Raw genomic sequence first — 22,246 nt, forward strand, 5'->3', positions numbered from 1 at the left:
TCAAGACACTGGAGATGGAGTTTGTAAAAGAGGCTTGAGACACATGAGTGATCTTTAGAAATGCCACAACAGTTTAACCTGCAGTCAGGGAAACACAAGACGAGGAGGACCGGAGCCAAGCTGGTTACTACAACTTTGAGAAAAAAAACGGAAACATTAGGAAATCAGTCACATTGTTGTCTCAGGTAGATAATAAAATTAAAGTAAGTCACAAAATATAATATTGCTCTGCCCAAATATAGTCTATTTGTGGGGAACAGTGGACTTGTTAGTCACAAAAGCTTTGTTACACTTCTTGATGGTCCTTTAAGAGTCTAAGTGGGACCATAACTTACAGAGTATCATCATGCTGTGTTCAGTAAGACTTCAAACTAACAATTAAGAGCATGAAGTCATCAGGAAAGCGCTTCCAGCCTCTTCACTTTTCCATGACGCAAAATTTAGATTGTAGCCTGTGATAACTCCAAACACTTACACATAACCATATCAATGTAAACACCAAGATGCAATCCCCAAACCTGCAAGCAACACATGCTTCATCTGTTATATCAGCAGCTCTTTGTCCTCATGCACCACGGGACAATAATCAATGCGATATCGATCACTCACTACTGAAGCCTCACTGTAACATTACGTAACATTACATTAGTCTGATTTGCATCTATTGTTTTCCTTTTGATGAAAGAAGGATCGAGATAATTGTTTTGAAGGAAAACCAAAACACAAAATGACTTTGGTACATTTGATCAGACGATCAGGAGTCACACAACCCTAAACAGGGACATTTGATCACTAACAGGTACACAGCTTATATTACAGGCAGCCTGAACAGCCAATACTGCGTATTTCTAATGTAACCTGATAGGATTCAAGCGTGATTTTTACTTCTACTGTATTCTATTTATTCTGCTCATTGCATTTTTTCCTGTCGATGACGTGTCTGACTGACGCTAAAGGAGGTGAAGGTGAAGAAAAATGTATTTTTATTTTAGAGGAGGAGGATGAAAAGAAGACTTCCGGTTATTCTCAGCCTTCAACCTAAAAGCGCGTAATGCTTTGAAAATAGAAAAAAACACAATGAAAGTTATTTATTCACAGAAAGTTTTATAATCGTATTTATTATCGGTGATGTGTACGGGTGAGTGTAACGGGGGGAGTGCGGGGATTAAAAAAGCTAAAAATGTTCAAATTTGGGCGAGGAGGAAAAGAAGCCTTAATTTATTTACTGTCTCTTTTTTCACAGCAGAAAACCTCAAATCTGACGAATGTGCCTTAAAGGGTTACACAGCCAACTACTGAAGGTAACAATTGAAATCTTTAGCATGTTTTAGTGCTACCCATTTATCCTTGAGAATACAGATATTTGGTGTAGCGGATTTGAAGCTTTAAATAATATTGTATGCAGTCTGTAACTTCAGTAAGATCATCCGCAAGAGCCCTTTATTCTGAAAATCCATTCGAACGGAAGTCTTGTCCTGCCAGCGGAGTCGCGGAAGGAGGTGATGGAGGAGGGAGGAGAAGGAGGAGGAGGAGGAGGAGGAAGAGGAGGTCTGGTGTGCGCTGAGCAGCAGCAGCAGGTCTGATGATGGTGATGATGATGATGGTGATGATGATGGTGTGAGTCAGACAGCCGAGGATTCAGGCTGCTCACAGCCGCTCCGGAGTAGACAAACCCCGCAAACACACACACACTCACAGGGAACGACGGAGAGGATCCGCGGAGATAAGGTGAGTCCGCAGGCATCACACCCACACCCGCCACTGCGCTGACACTCACACCGGAAAAAAACAAACGCACCGTCAGCCGGGGAGGATGTCGGGCAGCAGCCGAGGAGCAGAGCTCCACGGCCGGTCTGATTTCACCACCCGGCTCGGTGCTGGTTTGACTGTATTCCAACAATCTGTGCGCGCGCGCATAGGTGTGCGCGTTCATATAATGGTTATAGACGCGCGTGCCCGACTACGCGCACGCCCGAGGAGCAGTCTTACTATTGAGTGCAGTCACAGTGATTAACATGATGTGAGGAGGTAATGACACCGAGGAGCTGCAGCTGATTGAGAGAACAAAGCTGCAGGTCAGTGTGTGTGTGTGTGTGTGTGTGTGTGTGTCGTGACAGTGTTTTATAGTCGTGAAATGCCATCACGAGCACAAAAAATAGTACCGTAAAAGCTGCTGTAGTGAAGATGCTTTTTGAGTTTTAACTTAAAGAACAGTCACACGGTGACCGAAATGTGGTGCAAGTCTCAGAACAGAATGATCAGCAGCCCAGCCTTATCATACTCAGTGATGGAAGTCATCATCATTGATAAATGGTATTTGAGTCAAGTATACTTTAGTTAGCCACCTTTATAGTTAAGAAATAGTGAACTGCATTTAGTAATGATCAGTATTTAGATAATAACTGGTTTGGAGAACACATCCAGATTGGGTTCATACTCAGAGTGCATATGTAGGCAGGGAGCAGGCGGTAAATACAGTAGCTTGTTTTAGTGTCTTAACAGCTAATGAAATCATAATCAATACTGTTTACCAATGATTGATGTAACCTTTTTGTGTCATTAGTTTGTGCAAGAAAAATGACTTTGTGAACTATATGTTGCATTATGTGTGATGTCATAGCTAACACGAGAAGTCAACAGTTGCACTGAGATGATATTTACACAGATAGTATTTTGATTTTTATTACATGTTAGTTAAACGATTACCAAACTCACTGAGTCCCAGAATGATTTACTGCTCTTTAGTCAAAGCCGTTGCTGTCTTAGGGATAAACTCAAGTTTTCCTTTAGTGTCGGCGCTGTGACGCGCATGTGACGTCATTAGCCATTTCCGGGTCAGATGCTTCTTCAAGTTCCCAAAAGCAAACAGAGGCAGAGGCGCCTCTGAGAGTTAGAAAAGGTCCAAAGTCTGACATAAAATGGTCAGCGTGGCTGTTCATAAAGGTGTTCAAGTGTCCACGGAAAAGGATTTATGAGGTTTAGTGGAGTTTAGATAACTATCTGGTGTCTGGATGACACTATACTAAATACTACATCTACCCTATAACTTTGGATGTGAGCACAGACAGGAAAAAGAAGTGAACAGCATGCACATCTGGTGGCTTAGAGGGTTGAACCAGTCACATATAGAACCATTGCCAAACGAATGCAAACACATTAACACAGGTAAGATAAGCGTTCGGTTCTTCTCATCATTCCTGATCTGGAGAGAGGAATGTCATCATATGGCATCGAAAACTTTAGCCAGAAGAACATTTGGGATGAGCCCATGCACAGCTGGAGGTTAGTTATTACTATGTTGCTGCATGGTTTGGATATTCGCAGTGAAAAATATAATTCGCAGTTTGGCAGGAGTCACAAAGATACACTTCAGACCTCATTGCTCTCACTTCTCATTCACTTTGAATGAGTTGACGTCACGTGTTTCTGCTCCATGTGGCTGTTAGCCAATGACAGGCTCACCTGTGCAGTTGAAGAAGCTGATTTTCAGTCTGTCGTTTACAAACAGTTACAGCAACTAGCTGGGATAATGCTAACTGCTGATCAAAGCTTGGCTAACGTGCTCTGTGATAATTAGTTACTCGTGCTGTGATGATTGTGGCAGCATAGACCACATTAAACATGAGGAACACCAAACATTAAAGCAAAGCATAAGAAATCTTAGTTGGCCTGAGACTGATTCTTCTCTGAAGTGTTCGATTGTTTGGCGTTCAGGATGCTGCGTGCTGCCATTAACAGTGCATATAAAAAGCTTTGGAAGTAAGTGAAGTGTCAGCGCTGTGTGCCTGAGATGAGTGTATGAGTATCCATATCAATATAAAAGGACAAATGTAGCTTCCGGGTCTGAAAAATGAAGCCAACACAGATGTGCAGATGTGTTCTTCTTAATGGCCACCAGTGGGCGATGGTTTTGGTCCATGGCAAAAACACAGCGATACACCGACTGTAGTGTTTGAAACTTTTGGCTTTATTTAGTCAATATGATGGATCTTACTCTGGAATGTATCTTACTCTTTTTGTATTTTTGTATTAATAGTCCAGTTATAACATTGATCATCCTCTTACTTATCCTCATATTTAAAAGCCAAAAACAAATTAAAATTAAAAAATAAGTAAGTGGAAATGCAGCGAGGAGCCTCCTTAAGAAATGAGCCAGCTGAGGTGGCTCTGAATGGGATGCCTCTTGTGTGCCTGCTCAGAGACCTCGGGGACAGACCCAGGATACGCTGAAGTGATTATGCCCTGTGGCTGACTTGGGATTGCCTCAGTATCCCTGGAAGACCTGGAGGAGATGGCAGAGGGAGGAAGATCTCTACTTAGACTGCTCCAACCTCCAGCTGGATAAAGAATAGAAAATGGATCGATTAAAGGCTGGAAACAGAAAAGAAACAAACTCACATCTGAGAAGCAGGAGCATTTGGATGCTTTTAGAGGAGAATGTGTGTTTTTTAAAATCCACTTCTTAATCAAATCCTAAAATTTTGATCTGGCAAGCAGACAGGCACAAGTATTTAGTGACACAAGTAGAAGGAAAAAGTACAGTACTGAAATATGAGTTATTTGCATTTTTGTACTCCTCAGTCTGCTGCAAGCTTCCTGTTGGACCGGTATACTCGCTTCCCACATGTTCACGCCTCAAAATCAGATTTTATCTGAAAAGCTTTCAGTTTACGATTCATTCAGATGTTATTCTCCACAAACATCTCAGAGAGTTAACAGCAACTCCAACTCATCTCCAGGAAGAAGTGGCTTTCTGAATCACATTCAGCTCTTTGCTGCAGGATATTAAACACTGAGATTTTCAACAGAGTGTGAATGATGTGAGGAGTTCAGCTGGAGGTGTGAAACTGCAGCAACCTCAGTGTAAGTGTGAGTACTTGGATTTCTCACGATGTGGGGACATGAATGAGTTCATGCAGTCACATTGTGGTGACGCTTCTCTTTTTAGAGAAAAAATAACATTTATATACCGCCAGTTGTTACATTTTAGAATGAAGACTTCAAGGTTCTGTTAACTCTTCAGGAAGTGACTGAGTGTTACGCGATAAAATGCGTGTGTGAACTTTGTGCTATTTTTTTCAGGTCACACCTTCTTATTTTAGACAGGAGGGAAATTACATAACGTGTTAATAATTTCATGTTTCGGGTTCGTTGTAATCCTTCATTAAATCCTGTGAAGTTTCATTTAAATCACCAAAGCTATAGAAGAAATAGACGAAAACTATTAATAGAATGTCTTATATTAACACACAGTAAGGCACAAAGGGGAAAGGTTTGAATGTGGTAAGAAAAAATGGAAAAACAATAAGAAAGGACCCACAGCTTCCTCCCACAGTCAGACATGGTTGTTCAGTTAACCCATGATTCTAAACATGCTGTAGGTGTGGATGTGAGTGTGAACAGCCCTGTGACGAACTGGCGAGCTGTCCTAGGTGTACCCTGTCTCTTGCCAGGCCCCCACCCACCCGATCCTGAATTGGATAAGAAAAATGGATGGATTTAAGGATGGGGAAAAATAAACAAATACAGAAAAAAGAAAGAAAAAGGACACAATGTGTCACAAGAATCTTAATATATACATTTAATCTCTCTATGTTTGCCAACTCATTCTAAACAGTCAGGAGGTGAGAAACCAAACTTGGCACAGAGTCTGCACACGCCCCCTGTAGGTTCTCATCTATATCAGTTATTATGCTGCTGTCGTGTCGTCTTAGCAACCAACTAGCAATAGGCTAAAATGGACTGTTTTTAGCATTTACACACCTATAATAGCTAAAAAAAAAGAATGCTATCATTTTAATTTCACAACACTAACATTCATATAACTCTGCAATATCTAAATAATACATGATATATTATAATATTGTCATGTTGCCTAGCAACCATCTAGCAACAGGCTTGAATTCATGAAAGGTGACACCCTATAGCAGCCAACAGCATGAACAGGCTAAACAATGCTGCTAACAATACTACAAAAAATAGCATTAATACTATTCTAAAATGTTGATGTAATGTTAATATTAATCACTTCATTAAAATTTCTGTAAAAAGTTAAAGTTACTGGGTAAGGTTGTGGTTTACGTTAAAATTCACCCTTTCAAACCAGTAACTCAGCTTGTTTAAAATTTATGGAGTGAAACTAACAGACCGATGTCACACTGTGTTCACATTGTGCCTGACTGAGCGATGCAGGTGGCTTTGATAAAACTGCATTTTTTATACGGCCTGATACAAACTCAACTTTAGCTCGACACAATAAAAAGAGGGAGGCTCCACCTTGAGTCTTTTTTCAACTCTTACATTTTGAAAGTTAAATATTTATTGAGTTAAATTCTTAAAGAAGCAGGCCACTAAAGCAGCAAAGTAATATTTCAGAAATCCTGAGGCATCTGTAGAAACTTCCTAGCTGGATGATATGCTGGCTGGATATAAGCTCCTCAGTGCACCCGAGGGCATCCTGATCAACCACCTCAGCGACTTCCTTTTTAGTGGCTCTAGGCTGAGCAAAATAACAGTTAGGAGCATGAAGTGGGCAAGTCCCAGTCTAAACTTAGCTCAAAGGCAGTTCAATGAAAATCTCTATCATTTTGAGTAAAGAGTGTTTTTTTCCTCATACCTTAGAGGTAGAGCTGGGCGATATGAGATTTTTTCATATCACGATATGTTTTTTTCATTTCAGGCGATAACGATATCTATCACGATATAAGCCAAATAACTATATTTGTAAGATTTAAATGTGCCGTTGCTCACAAGTAAAATGTGAAATAATCAGCAGCTTGTTTTTATTTAAATATTTATTTCCCATAATAAGTTCAACAGGGTAGATGTACTTAAGGAACATGAGACTTTTTCAGATAAATAAAGGCAAATATTGCAAACTACACAAAAGGCAGCCGCTAAAGCGTTTAAGTTTCAAAATAGAACAAACGAAACAGACTAAATTGTCAATTCCACTTAGAAACAAAATATTAATTCTAAAAATAAATCTTAGTTTGTTTTACAGAAGAACAGACAAAACTGACTAACTTTTGTCAATATCAAATAAACTGAGAACTAAAAGGAAATTCTCAATCTCTCCTTGTTGTATAGCTGAGCTTTTCAAACAGTTTTAACAGTTACTTTAGTCTGACAAAAGCCGAATGACGAATTAGCGCTTCCAGTCAGAGACTGAGGCTACGTCCACACGTACACGGGTATTTTTGAAAACGGAGATTTTCCGTTTTCGTTTTAAAAAATAATCCCGTCCACACATAAAGGCAGAAATGAAGGAAAACGCTGCTATGAACATGCCAAAGCAGCAGGTGGCGCTAGATTCCTAACCGTGCAGAAATGTTGGCCAATCAGAAGTCTAGAAGCCTCGGTGGGAAAAAGTAAACAAAGCTGGGGCATAGAAGCAGAACCGAGTCGTATGTGTGGAGGGACAGTAACTGTGTGTATATGTAAGCATTTAAACACTGCAGAGAGTAGAATTAACAGTATTGTAGAAATTCATTTCACCGAAACAATAACGTGGCGCACAGTGTGACGCATGCACCAGTTTATTGTATTTCCAGACTTGCTTTCAGCACAATTTACAGTGCACGCTACTCTGTTTTTTGTCAGACTTGAAATAGCCGAAATACCTTCACACTACGGAACTTCTATGGCTCTTCCGTTCGACAATCTCTCCGGCGTTGGAACCATCATCTGTTTTCTCTTCGGTCACGCTCGGTTGATTTTTCTAGTCGGCACACTCATTTCCTCCATTACCCGCTGGCTGCTTCCCAAACAAACACACGTGCGGCTTGGCACTTGTGCTGTACGTAACAAGTCACGCGACGTGACACTGCGGCTGTGATTGGTTCGGCTCTGCGCTACTTAATTTGGATTGGCTGACCTTTTTTTATTTTATTTTTTATTTTTATTTTAAGAGGACAAGAGCGGCGAGGTCTATCGCGATAGCTTAATTTCTCTATCGAGTAAAAGTTATATCGCGATACATATCGTTATCGTTCTATCGCCCAGCTCTACTTAGAGGGTTACCTCAGCAGCTGGAGCTTGGAGTGAGAAAGAATCGACTTTTTCTGCTGGAGAACAATGGCCTTAGACTGAAAGAGCTGACTTTCATCAGTGCATGCTGTCATTTGTGTTCATCTGCAAAAACGGACGCACCTCAACTTCGCCCTGAGATCCTCTCCATGACTATGATAAAACAGGAGGACGGATTATGAACGAGGCTGTGGATAGAGTTTTGTGTTTATTGTGTGTTGGCCCATCAGAGGGCGTAATCCACCAAATAACTTGACTTTTGCCTGTTATAGAAGATTTTTCTTTATCAGTCTGATCGATTGGTGAGCTGAGCAGAGTGGAATAATCTTTTTAAGCACAACTTATACGATAAAAATTATTTTTATCGTTCTTGCTTCGTCTCCATTTAAAGCAGGCCTGCACTGTCAGTAGCAATGACAGTAATAATTAGAATAATGAAATTCATATCCTGGTCTCACATTGGTCTGTTTTTTTTAGATTCTGTGTCTGCAGCTCTGATGCTGCTGCTTTAGTTGGAGGTGTTTTCCCTGCTGCCTGCCTCCGCGCAGGAAGTGACATCAAGTGATGTGGGCAGGCAGGTTACCTTGACAACAGCCCTGCTGGTGCCGATGACATGTTTGCTCTCCTCTCTCAGTGCCGTCACCACGGCGACTGGAAAAAACACACTCTCTCTCTTTATCACACACACACACACACACACACACACACACACACACACACACACAGTACATTGAGATGCTGCCATGGTTATATCCAGAAGCACAATGGAAGCTATCATGAGGCAGGTGTATGTGTGATGCTCGTCATGCTGATGGATTAACGAGGTGGTGATTGGCTGGTGGTCTGAATCTGTGGCAGAGATAAGGAGGTGGTGACGTTGGTGAGGAGGAGAAGGAGCTCCCTTTAGACTCGCTGTTGTCTTTCCTTCTCTGGGGTTTGTTTTCAGCTCTCCTCTTTAACGACATGGAAAAGTGTCATTTGTGCACGTTAGTCATTCTGAAGGGGTGGAGGGAGGCTCACAGCCTGGAAATCCTGAAATTACTTAAATTTGCCTGTATGTATTTGTACTGTTTCAAGTGATTAAACCAATAATGAAAGTAAGTACTAAAGAAAAACCATTTTTCAGTCATTTCAATGATTTTTCAATAATTTAAAGTCCGGTCATTGTACCTGATCATTTTTAGAGGAGTGTTTTTTCTTTGTGAACTTGCGTAACAGTTACCTTTGAATTATTTAGACACAAAAAGGGACCTAACTTAAGGGATGACAACTTAGCAAAGGACCAGTTTTAATTGTTGGTTATTACCAGCATGTCACAAAAACACATTTGTTTCAAATTCTTCAGTTAGAAAGGAATACAATAGAGTAGAATAGCCCTTTATTGTCACTGCATATATACAACGAAAGTGTTGAATCTCTAAATGCAAAAGGTAACACAAATAGATGTAAGATAGTAGTTTTGCACCAGCAAAGTGATTCCGAGGGCTTTTAGCTAAAACTTGCCATGTCTTGGCATTTTTTGTCAGTCTTGTGTTGTGAACAAAAATAGTTGAAAATTGAACAAAATTGGCCTGAAAAACTATCTACATCCGATGAACAGCATCCGAAAGTCCTGTCCTTAAGAAATAGGAAAAAAGCAGCTAAGACCTGACACAGGACATGACAGACGCATCTGACCCTCGATCCATCGACTGTTCGCCAAAGATTCATCAGATATGGTCTCTGTGGAAGTCTGGCTGTCAACGAGACATCGTTAAAGAGGTGAAACAGGAAGAAAAGGCCGAGGTATACCAAATTACACAAGACTGGACTGAAAACAAGTTGTATAGAGTGATGAATCTAAATTGAATTCATTGGCCATCAAATAACTGTCGACAGGCACGTGTAAAACTCGGTGTGGGTGAGCTGTAAGGTGTAAAGCTTTAACAAAACTAAATAAAGTGTTCTTATAAAGGTGAGATGAGCTACACGAGGCGCAAGCAAAGCTGGGTTTTTTACTATCTTGTACCTTAGGTGGACCTGGAAGGTGCTCTGCTACCTTCATGGACACCTAGGGAAACAGAGTAGTTGTCCACACTTCACTTTTAGCCCCACACTTCAAATGAATGCAATGTTTAAGGTGATATAATGTGCAGGACATCGTTTTGACCCTTTCATTTTGATCCAGTCGTATTAAATAATCCAGCTTATGTTCTTGTCCTGTCTTCTTTAGCTTACAGATCGTAGAGCCAGAGAAGCAGGTGAACTGTAGTTCCCAGAATGCCAGAGCAGAGTAATGACTACCGGGTGGTGGTGTTCGGTGCCGGCGGGGTGGGGAAGAGCTCGCTGGTGCTTCGGTTCGTGAAAGGCACCTTCAGAGACACCTACATCCCCACAGTCGAGGACACCTACAGACAGGTGGGGCTCTTGAGCATCTTCACGCATGATCAGAAAGTTTGGCTGTAAAAGTTTCTAATACCATGAATGAAATGTGCATACATTTAAGGTTTCTGCAATTACTAACACAGAGTGAGTAAATGAGCCCCAACCATGCCATAGCTTTGCCAAACATCACCCACATCGTTTAGTGTTATTTGGGCTCTATTCAGTCTTCACAGCAAACTATTAAGTGCACCAGGTCTTGACCAAAATTGGCTCAAGTTTGATGTAGAATATTTTTGCTATATTTGGCTTAGAACCATTTTATGAATTATCATAAGGCCATCAGCACTGATTCATTGCTATCTGGGGCATCTCAGATAAGAAGCAGAAAAAGCTGGTTGGCTGAAGCAGTTAAAAAGAAACTGACACTTGCGTCTGGATAATGTTTCCTTCCACACTGCAGTAACAGAAATGTGTAAACGAAACCCTCCTATCAAATCTGCTGTCACTGTTAATACCTGACATCAGTGCCTGTCATCCCTGCAGGTGATCAGCTGTGATAAGAGCGTCTGCACGCTGGAGATTACTGACACAACAGGAAGTCACCAGTTTCCCGCCATGCAGCGTCTGTCTATCTCCAGAGGCCATGCCTTCATCCTAGTGTACTCCATCACCAGCCGCCAGTCACTGGAGGAGCTCAAACCCATCTATCAACAGGTCACACTCTGCAGATTAATTGCACCACTGCACATTAAACTCACAAAAATCTTTCAGAAACTTTGGTTTTCCAACGCCATTGTTATCACAGATGTTGAAGCACACACCAAACACACACCTCCACAGATGATACCGTCAGTCTGGTGGTGCAGAAACAAAGTGAAAAATGCCTCAGTGATATGCAGTTCACTGCAGAAGTCATGCTCAGGACTGACAGCTTCATCTTTGATGACCTAATGTTTAGTCCTAACTGATGTTATCTCATGCCCATTTAGGTTTTGGCCATTAAAGGCAGCGTGGAATCCATTCCCATCATGCTTGTGGGCAACAAAAGCGATGAAACGGCTCAGCGTGAGGTGGAGATGAAGGAAGGTGAGGCTCAGGCGGCTGCCTGGAAGTGTGCCTTCATGGAGACGTCGGCCAAGACGAACACCAACGTCAAGGAACTGTTCCAGGAGTTGCTGGCCCTAGAGAAGAAGCGGGACATGAGCCTGAGCATCGACGGGAAACGGTCGGGAAAACAGAAACGAGCTGACAAGCTGAAGGGAAAGTGCAGTGTCATGTAGAGCAGCTGGCAGCTGCAGAGGACTCACTGCAAAGGACTCACAGACTTTAGAGTCTGTCTGAATGCTAGAGCCCAAATGAACAAAATGACTAATAACTTAAAATGGAATCTGGAATATTTGAATATTTATATCAAGACCTCGGGCTCCTGCTACACCTGACATGGATTGTGTTTATGGTCTAAACTATTTGTAAAAAAAGCAAACAAAAAAACTTTTTACACACTCAACTAACTCCTGCCACTATTAACAATTACATGAAAGAGTAAGGAGTACTTCACTAATGTCATTGTAAATGTTGAGCCAAAAATCAGATTATGGTTAAGCTCGAGTTTGTTCCAGCAGTTCCTACAGGACCAACCCAACTGGTCCTGACAGCTTTATTTTAGAGATGATCTTATTTTCAGCTCATTATGTTTCTGGGACTCGACAACATTAGACTTGCATGATTCTTAGTTCACAGAAACTCATTGTATACTGGCCCTTTATAGAGCCCCTCAGTTCTGTCTAAAACCAGCTCTCTCCTCCATGGTTTGTAAAGGTCCCTTTCTCTCCGAGTCCTTTGTGTGAATTGGCCCACTGTTGGAAGCCTGCCGAGGGGCAGCATGCAATGCTTGTGTGCAGATGACTGTGTAAACAAAAAGAAAACAGTTAAAACCCAAACACACACACAAACAACAACCTAGGGTGGACTTAAAGGACTATAGCCTTCACAGGGTCACCTGTGCAGCCAGGTGAGCTATAGTGGTACCCTGGATATCAATTAATTTAACATGACCTCCTACAACACAAGATGGTACATCTCAAGGAGTTTATCCCAATAAATACATGTTCAAATGTTTATGTAACAAAGTAAGAAAAAGCAGAGTAGTTCCTGTGTAAGATTTTATTTTTCGGCATGCTGCTTAAAATAGTGGAAATAAAACCAGCGCAGCAGGCTTCACACTTAAGCTAAGTTTAAGTACACAACCAGAAAGCACTAGTTTTTAAAATCTAACAGTTATTAACTATTAACCATTAGCTCACAAGAATGATGAAACTCTTTTGGCCTGCTTTCACTTGTCCCCCGTTGACATTCTAGCAACATGCAATGATGAGCAAGAAACCCAGGAACTGGATGGAACATGTTAGCATGCTAAATCTGATGTTGCAGAATATGAACTCAGTGATACTACATTTACTTTAGTCATCTGTATGACATGCTCAACACTAGTATTTGGGGCTGTCAGGTTTGCTAAAACATGCTAGCATGCTAATATATTAGGCATTCCCAAAAAGAACATTTGTGGCTGCTTGCTGCCCCCTAGTGGCAGAGGGGAGCATGGTTTACGTTTTTGAAATCCTGTGGCACTCTTGATTGGCTGCCTCAGGACTATTCATCACATATATACCAGACATTTATTCTCCGTCCTGCAGATAGGGCAGAAAAATAATTAAATAATCCTTTATCTAAGAAGTCTAACTGCTTTTCTATTGTGATTCCCTCCTTGGTGGCTGTGGCTGTTTTTTATCTTGGAGCTCAGCTTTCTGCTGTGATTAGATCTTCAACATGCAAGCTAACAGTGTTTAGCCTCTGAACTCTCAGCTGACGGACTGCAGTGGAAACATCAGATTTCACCTTAACTCAGCAGGAAACTACAAAACGGCTTCAGTGATTTTCCAACTGGCCTTTTGCACTGTTTTCATTTTCATCAAACACACAGAAAACAAAACATTGTTAGCATTAGCGGGGAGGTGCAGGGAAGCATGCAGCTACTGTATAAGTGATTTAAAGGAACAATCCAAAATATCTGGAAGCACCTTTTGTAGTGGTTCATCTCTGCGTGTCCAACACAGAGATGGAGCCAGGACGTGTTTAGTCTAGCTTAGCACAAGGACTGGAAGCAGCAGGGGAAACTTCCAGCAAACCTAAGATAATGAACTGTGCTGTCTTATGCTTATGCAATGCTAACTCACTATCTGTTAGTGTTGATAGTTTTTAGATGCTTTTAATTAATTAATTCCAAAACTACTTTTGTGGTTCTTAAAAGATCAGTTATTTTCACACACCAGGGTCAGGACAGAGAGGCAAACATTATTAAAACAGGTCCACTCTGCTAGTTTCTAGCTCTGTATTTTTATTGTGAGCCTCAGTTTCACAGTGATCGTTATTGATCACAGGCCTTGGTGCCATTCCTCAGTTAATCGTCCGTCTCAAATAAGCTGTTTTAGCTCCTTCCCCTGCAATGTAGCTTTCCTCTGATTGGCTGACCCTGACTTTGGATGCTTTTAAATAATTAATATACGTTACTATTAAAATGAAAAGGAAACAGTCATTTCTCTACCAAGGACAGGGTTACATCTTTTACCATCTTACAGTGCAGGATTTTCCCAGGTCTTTTTAGACAGTACTCACGACCACTGATCAGTGGTCATGACAGTTTACATATTAATAAAAAGAAACTGACCTCAAAGCTCAGGTTAGTCAGTAATGCTAATGTTGGTCATTATTCAAATAGGAAACCTGCGGCTTAGAAGACCATAAGACTCAAATATTATTTTCAATGTGGCAGAAACTGTGAAACAGTTGTCTGTGCATCTCTGAGTGCATCAAACAGGAGCTTTGCATAAATATGTGCACGTAGCTGCACTGCCTGAGCTTGTGAGATGCATCTCTGCCGTCATTTCGCTCCGGGGTCTGACTATGAGATCTGACTCACTCCTATATGTAATATCAAATGTTTGTGCTGACTTTTGATATTCCCATGAAAGTAATGTCACATCTAAGGAACAAGAAGTCCTGTTCCAAAGCTGAGAATGTGTTTTACAAAATTTACCAGCGTGTTAAAGCTAAAATATCACAGTAACTAATTCTTCTTTTAAGCTGACTTCATGTTAACTGACTGTCCTGAAAAAGAATCAAACTAAGCAAACATTTTATTTAAAATAACCAGAAACATGTGAGACGTGTCTCGATCAGCCATGTCACTGGACCTGTTAGAGTGTACCAAACTCCAAAATTTGCATGTCACACCCCTTTTGCCACTCAGATTTTCATATTTTCACCTGAGTTTCTTACTCAAGGTGCTTTTTACATTATTTTATGGTTCAGAATCCAACACACAGATGCAGGAGACAGAGCCACAGGTCGTCTGAGTAAATCCTGAACCACCGTAAACAACATTATTTTTGAGTGTGTCGTAGAGGAGCTTTGTGTAACCAGTGAGAACTATAAGAGTTCGCTTCAGGAGATGTGACTGAAACAGTATTACTGGCACTACTATACTGACAGCCTTTTATCAAATGAATATAAAAAACCCGATGGGTTCAGACTTCTTCCACATGGTTTATAATTTTACACTGACATCATTCAGAAAGCATGTGTAGTTTACTAGTTTAGCCCCCATCGTGGGATTTTGAGTGATTGCTTTTATTATTATAAAAATACTATTAATTTAAGAATGAATATTTGAAGTTTGATACTTGTATCCACCTGTGAAAGAAGTTTTATGCTGCATGATTGTAACATAGTTCCAATATTGATTTTAGACACTATACTTTGGAACTCTTATGGTTACTCGTAATAAACATTTTAGGATGAAAACTTTTAAAACCACACGTTAAACGTATCCAAGTAGCTTTTCTAATAATTACAGTTTTTGCCCCATAACAAATCATCCTGTTTAAAAATCACATCTCTCTGAACATTATGGCAGTCATACTGGCGCATCATTGCAATGACCAGCAGTGACCAGTACAACATCTCTTTGTACATATTTGTGCTGTTCGTGCTACTTTAAACAAACACTATTTTTGCCTGAACAAAATCCAGGCTGACGTAGTGAAAGCAGGTGTAGCTGTGTACAAATGAAACTATAGCAGGACATTAGAGACACAGCTCGGTGGAGCTATGCTAATTCCTTTCATGTATTTCTGTGTTCATACTAGCTCCCAAACAGTGCAGATTATTAACACTGAGCAGGGCAGGGAACATGAAAACGCTGGTGTTGGACTGATTTTATGGGAATCCTCGTTTCCCCACTTTGCTGATCCACAGTGGGAGCTAAACTGGAATTTTGTGTACCTTGTGCTAAGCTAGCCTTTATATTTAATACTCTTGAAGACCTCAGATATGTATTTTCTCATCACACCAACAGGATTTCTAAATGTTGGGCTGTTCCTTTACCTGGCAGGAAAGCTGACCGTGCTACATTCAAAATGCCTTTCCTTCCATTTTACTTGACAATTTATAATCTGAAAATAAGTGAGCTTAAAAACTTTACGAAGCACAAACACTAGAACACGTTAGACGAGCTCATGTTATGTACACGTCAGCTTTGTATTTAATTTCACTGTATAAAGCTTTTCATCATGCTGTGTTCTTGAACTGTCACCATGCCTCACTGTTAGCTGTGTTCAGCTTTAGCAATATCAGAAACGGCTGCACTTTGTACGTGGGCAGTAGAAATAACTCTCAGCAGTTTATTGATGCCAATAAATTCTTTTATCAGCAAATTCATGATCTTATCATTCCACTACTGCATGTACATGTTCAGGTTAACTGACTTAATCTGAACGCAAGATGCTTTCATTTGTATTTCCTCAACATGAATGACACTCACAAACTATGAATGAATAAAAAGGATATATATTGCACTCCAAAGAATCCGGAATACAGATTATTTTTTAGTGGTAAAGATGGGAGTAGTCCCTCCCCCCGCTCCCACAGAGCCAATAAAAGAGCTGAACAGAAAACATCTGATACAAATTTGACATTGACAGCAGTTTGTGTGGTGGCACGGATCTGATTGTTATCATAGTGAAGGTATAGATACGTGTATATACTAAAACAGCTGTATTGATCTACTTTACTGACCTGGGCTTAAGCTCCACTTTATAATCCTGCAGCATTGTTCTGTTAATGTGCTACCTACAAAATAGCTCTTAAAGTCGCAACATGGAAATACAAATGCCATATGACGGCTGTAGCTCAGGTGGTAGAGCAGGTCAACTACCTAAAGGTTGGTAGTTCAATCCTAGTCTGCTCTAGTCTGCATGCCAGATATCCTTGGGCAAAATACGAACCCCAGGCTGGTCGTGTGAATGTGTATGAATGTTAGTTAGATAGCACTAAAAACTTGTGATTGGGTGAATGAATGAGTTGTGCAAAGCGCTTTGAGTGCTCAGAGTACAAAAGTGCTGTATGAGAACCAGTCCTTATGTTTAGTTTCTTGCCAACAATGTGAGCATTAGTTATATTTTCTTACCTATGCTATATCTCAAATTGCATCCATCAGTAAAAATGAGTCAGTGGTTTGTACACTTGTACTTGCATGAATTTTAAAGAGTGTTGTGCAGTTTTTGGAAATAAACTATAATGAAATTTTTTTTCTGCAGTAAAGACAACAACACAACAGTACCCCATACATGTAATGTCAGTACCTTAGAAAAAAAGAATAAAGGGGAAAAAAGCCATCGCTGGCATCAGTGCCGATGATGGCCTAACGATTGAAGACTGATTAGAAACTAGTTGCTGATTGGTTATGATCACTGAGAAGTGTGAAAAGTGTACAACGAAATACTTAAAACAGTCACATTTAACTGTTTACTTCCGGTCTTCGGTGCCTTTCAAGGACCCAGTCTAAGCAGACCAGGTAGGCCAAGTCCTGTGAAGGATGGATTTTGACCCAGAGCCCACACAGCAACACAGGGACAATATGCTTGTATTTAAGTTGTGTAAACTGAAAAATATTCAAGGCTTCAGGGACTCTTCTTGTTGTTTCTCTTCTCTCTATGCAAACACCAGTTGTTTAGCAACAGTGAAGCTTTTACCCCAACAAAATAATTTGCTGCCATCTGGTGGTCGGCATCTATATATATTATCTATCTATCTATCTATCTATCTATCTAACTAATGAATGACATTTAAATTGGCCACTTTATCAGTGCACATCAAAGGGTCTCATTGACAGCACAGAGATAAATCAGATGTCTTACTCGTGAGGAGCAAACTCAACCTAATTTAACAGTTGAAAAGGGTCAACTTTCTTTATAACGTGACTTTATGTGCTACAGCTTGAGACCCATTGAGTCTGGGTTATCTTGTGAGGCACTTCTGTGTAACCGGAAATCCAGAGAGTGTGAATGTCAGATTATATTAGAGACCTTCTTCGTCCTCCGTAACTCCATTGAATAAACTATTATTATGCACTTTTTGTCCAGAAGCTGCTGTGCAAGCAGTTGACTCCGAGAACATTTGTTTGTCAGCACACACTGTGCGGTACAAGATATGTGGGTTTGTGTGAGTAACTGGTCATTTGTTTGTGCAAACTGCTTGGTGGATTTTCCCCTGCAGCCACACAACACAGTCTAGTTTGTACCTGAATTTTGTCTTTTTATTTTTTTTAATCTAAATAAATAAATAAAGTAGTAAAGTCTGCTTTACTACTGTTTACCTGTTTTAACTTGGACCCCTCTGAAATGCACTTCAAGACAATCAAATTAAGAATAAACAGTCACTGTAACAGCACGGTGGCACCGTGGTTAGCACTGTTACCGCACAGCATGAAGGTCCTGAGTTTGATTCCGGGGTCTTTCTGTGTGGAGTTTGCATGAATCGAGCAAAGCCGCCACTCCCGCACTAACTGTAACCCAGTCAATTCTTGTTATGCTGTTTTGTGGATCACAAGGTTTAAAACTACTTATAAACACACACACACACACACACAAAGTAACTCCACCACAGTGCCTATTTCGGGTCACTTTTGCCGGTCCAAGCCCGGATAAAGGAGCAGGGTTGGAGTTGTGACATTAAAAAAACAATGATTGCTAAAAGAAATTTAATTTGTAGTTCTAAATAAATTCTAACTGCATTTAAGACGTGCTTTGCTCACTTTATGTCTCGTTCCACGTTGTTATTTCTCTCTTCAACAAGGTAGGTTACAATTACATTAGCATGACCAATTATGCAAATTAGGCGATGACTTTTAGAACAGCCAATAGCAATTTTCCTTACTGAGGAGTTGGCAACACTGCCCTGAGAAGGATAAGCAGAAGCGAATGGACAGTCTCTGTAACCTAGAAGCATTTATTCACCTCTTCAAAATTTTATTATAGGCCAACTATAAATAAAAATGTATTTGCTTTATTTTAGTTTTGTGATATGAGTTCTTTTACACAATGCTTTAATTTCTCTTATTTATTCATTATTACATGTTAGTCTTTGTTTTGTTTCTGTTTCTTTTGTCTTGGTTACATAACAGTCATGGCTAAGCTAACATAGCTAAGCTAAGTCATGGCTAAGCTACGCTGTGAGAGGGTCTGTTTAAAAGTAAAAAGCACAACATCTGATGGGACAGCCAAGGCACTGCCTGTGTTAAAAGTACACAGTGAGCTTTTCTTCACCAAAAATTCTCATCTTTTAAACCTGAAAACACAGTGAATATAAATTAAGATCATAAAATGACAAAAACACAAGGGACATAAACCCAGCGTGAAAGCTGTGATTCCTGTTGTTTTAGTTCATATCTCCACCCTTCCTGCTTCCTTCTCTGACTGTAGACTGAATGTGCTTGTTACATTTATTCACCTAAGTTTCTGTGAGAAAGTTTGTTTTTCACCTTACAAAGTTCTACTTGAAAATAAAGTAATTCAGTCTGTCGTTCTAAACTCAGTTCATATCTGTCAGTTTATTAACTGCATCATTAAAATGTCAGCACCTGGTCATGAACTCTGAATTAACTTCATTCACAGGTAATGTTAGTCTATTGGAACTTTTTAAGTGTGTTTTTAAACATGTTTGTCCAAAGAAAGGTCAGCAGCCTCTAAGTCAGCTAACATGTCATCAGTTTGTCCTTTGACTTTATTATGAAATAAAGTCTCATTTGTAGCAACAGTCTCTAGAATGATACCTGCAACTTTTGTGCAAGGTGTCATTCTAGAGACTGTTGCTACAAATGAGACTTTATTATGAAATAAACAGTGCGGATTATTAACACTGAGCAGGGCAGGGAACATGAGGCAGGGAAAAGGCTGGTGTTGGACTGATTTTATGGGAATCCTCGTTTCCCCACTTTGCTGATCCACAGTGGGAGCTAAACTGGAATTTTGCATACCTTGTGCTAAGCTAGCCTTTATATTTAATACTCTTGAAGACCTCAGATATGTATTTTCTCATCACACCAACAGGATTTCTAAATGTTGGGCTGTTCCTTTACCTGGCAGGAAAGCTGACCGTGCTACATTCAAAATGCCTTTCCTTCCATTTTACTTGACAATTTATAATCTGAAAATAAGTGAGCTTAAAAACTTTATGAAGCACAAACACTAGAACACGTTAGATGAGCTCATGTTATGTACACGTCAGCTTTGTATTTAATTTCACTGTATAAAGCTTTTCATCATGCTGTGTTCTTGAACTGTCACCATGCCTCACTGTTAGCTGTGTTATGAAATAAAGTCTCATTTGTAGCAACGGTCTCTAGAATGATACCTGCAACTTTTGTGCAAGGTGTCACTGCTGTTATCTTGCTTTTTTGTACCTCATTCTTGTAGAGACACAAGAAATCAAAATCTGCAAGCATACGTAAAAGATAGGAAGACGAGTTGGGAAAAAGTGAAACTGAAGCTACCTTCATTACACAAAGACTTTGATAAAAACTTTAAAGAATTCAGTAAAATGGCAGGAATGACATGGTGTAATCAGGTGGATTAAATGCATAAATAAAGATTCCAGAGTTTGATGTGACTCATGTTTCCTCTGTTTGTGTTTGATCTGCTGTCCTGAACTCAAACAATGGAAAACACCAGCCTCAAACTCTGAGTCACCTGCAGAACAGGTACAGATGTTCTGGCCTCTGGATTTTCATGTCAGTTTGTGGAAACTCTTAATGTGGTTGAGCAAGTTTTACACAAGATGCTGCTGCAGGTTTAAAAAAGAAGCTTTACTCCAGGGCTCCTAAACATCAGCAGCTCAAATACAGGATTCAGTTTGTGTTGCAAGAATTCAACAACAACACAATGAAATTGAAAAAAAAAGAAAAAAGAAATCCAGCACTACCAAGCTGAAACATTTAAAGCTTCATTCATCTTTGGTTTTGGGTTATTTTAAATCTTTACATTTTTAGGTACTAAAAAAACATTTTTTGCTAATTTGTTTTCAGTTGGGGTGATATGAAAATGAAATGCATGTTCAAAAATGTGCTCTTTACATTAGCTGTATTTTTAATGCCATGGTTCGGATCATTTTGATCAGTATTTTCAGGTTCTTGTGTTTTGGTATTATTCTGTGTTATTATTTATGTTCTGATTCTCTAGTTGTGCTGTTTTGATAATTATTATTATCCTATGTTTCAGTTTAATTCTGGTTAAGAGTTTAGTCCTTAGGTTTTGTTCTTGTCCCCTCGTGTTCAGTGTCACGTCTGTGCCTGTCGTGTTTCCTGTTTTACTTTGAAACACTGACATGAGACGCTCCTGTCAGTTTTGCTTCCCTTGTCCCGTTAAGTCTGATTTTTCCCAGCTGTGTTTCCCTCCTGTCTCCCATTCCCTGATTGCTCCGGTGTGTATTTACGCCGTGTGTTGTGTCCTCTTCATGCTGTGTGTTTGTCTCGTGCTCCTGTTAGTTTCCTAGTGTTTCGTTTCACGTTTGAGGTTTTGGTTTGTTTGTGTGTTTATTGTCCTCGAGCGTTTTTCTAGCAATAAAAGCTGTGTTTTGAGTTTAAGTCCCATCTTTGAGAGTCCTGCATTTGGGTCCAATCCTGCCTGCTGCACATCACAACATGAATTTCAATAAATTTGATGTGTCTTCAGGATTTTAGGCTCAGTTCTTGGTTTCCACCAGTTCTGTAAGCATCATTTTCACCATCTCAGCGCTGGTTTTATGTCCATTCAACCCGTTCTCCCTCCCAAAGTGTAACATTTTATGCTACGTGACAAATCTTTGGTATGCTAAGCTTTCAGCCAAACAACACATCCTGTATTAGGAGTTTGGAAAAATTAGGAAACATGAGAACAGCCGGGAGCATCAATCTATTGGATTCTATCCACAACCCGACGCGTATCATAGGAACGCGGAAGGTCAGCTTTCGCATTCCTGAGGAACGCCTCGGGATGTAACAAATCGTCGGTCTACTACACGGTCGGAGTGAGAACAACCTCGTCCATTGGAGCTGGTATTTCATGGTTATTACTTATCACCTCTGTTAGCAGCCCTGCACTGTATTCTGCTAGTATTGTGCTTCCCAGTACACATACAAAATGTGTTACTTAACAGTGTAAGAGAAAGTTTTCAAAGAATCCACCATGCTGGCTCTGGAGCAGACAACCAAAGAAAGGTGTCTCAAATCATCTGTGATGTGTCTTATCCACTTTGTGCTATTTCCAGCTATTTATCTGGAAACAGCTGGAAACACTGAGCCTGAATGTCTTAAGGTTTTCAGTGTCTCCAGAGTGACTCGCCTTTACTATTTTAATTTTAGTAACGCTCCCAAACCCAAACTGGGGAAAACGGGAAAATCTGCAGTATTCTGGGCTTTAACAGGCTTTTCCATGGTGATGGTGACAATATTTCTAGATGTTGTATGCGATTAACGCTGCTGGTG

The 22,246-nt window shown here is 40.2% G+C and overlaps 1 protein-coding gene and 1 long non-coding RNA gene across 4 annotated transcripts; one reads left to right on the forward strand and one right to left on the reverse strand.

Moving 5' to 3' along the window:
- The first annotated feature begins 1,458 nt into the window (after positions 1-1,458).
- Positions 1,459-16,289, forward strand: diras1a (DIRAS family, GTP-binding RAS-like 1a). Of its 3 annotated transcripts, none has more exons than XM_082506417.1 (4): positions 1,459-1,728; positions 10,241-10,425; positions 10,936-11,106; positions 11,382-16,289. In XM_082506417.1, exons 2-4 carry the CDS (start codon positions 10,288-10,290, stop codon positions 11,670-11,672), a joined length of 600 nt encoding a protein of 199 aa, XP_082362543.1. In that variant the 5' UTR covers positions 1,459-1,728; positions 10,241-10,287; the 3' UTR covers positions 11,673-16,289. The 3 variants fall into 3 exon arrangements, with proteins under 3 accessions (XP_082362543.1, XP_082362545.1, XP_082362544.1); XM_082506419.1 differs by lacking the exon at positions 1,459-1,728 and adding an exon at positions 4,685-4,863; XM_082506418.1 differs by lacking the exon at positions 1,459-1,728 and adding an exon at positions 6,629-7,439.
- Positions 3,947-8,011, reverse strand: LOC309689772. Its single transcript, XR_014271517.1, has 2 exons — positions 7,623-8,011; positions 3,947-4,337 (listed from the first exon to the last, which is right to left on the reverse strand). It is a non-coding gene; the product is annotated as an uncharacterized lncRNA (long non-coding RNA).
- Positions 16,290-22,246: the final 5,957 nt, after the last annotated feature.

The sequence above is a fragment of the Aulonocara stuartgranti genome (assembly GCF_965226115.1).
Source record: "Aulonocara stuartgranti genome assembly, chromosome: 15".
In the NCBI taxonomy this organism is placed as follows: domain Eukaryota; kingdom Metazoa; phylum Chordata; class Actinopteri; order Cichliformes; family Cichlidae; genus Aulonocara; species Aulonocara stuartgranti.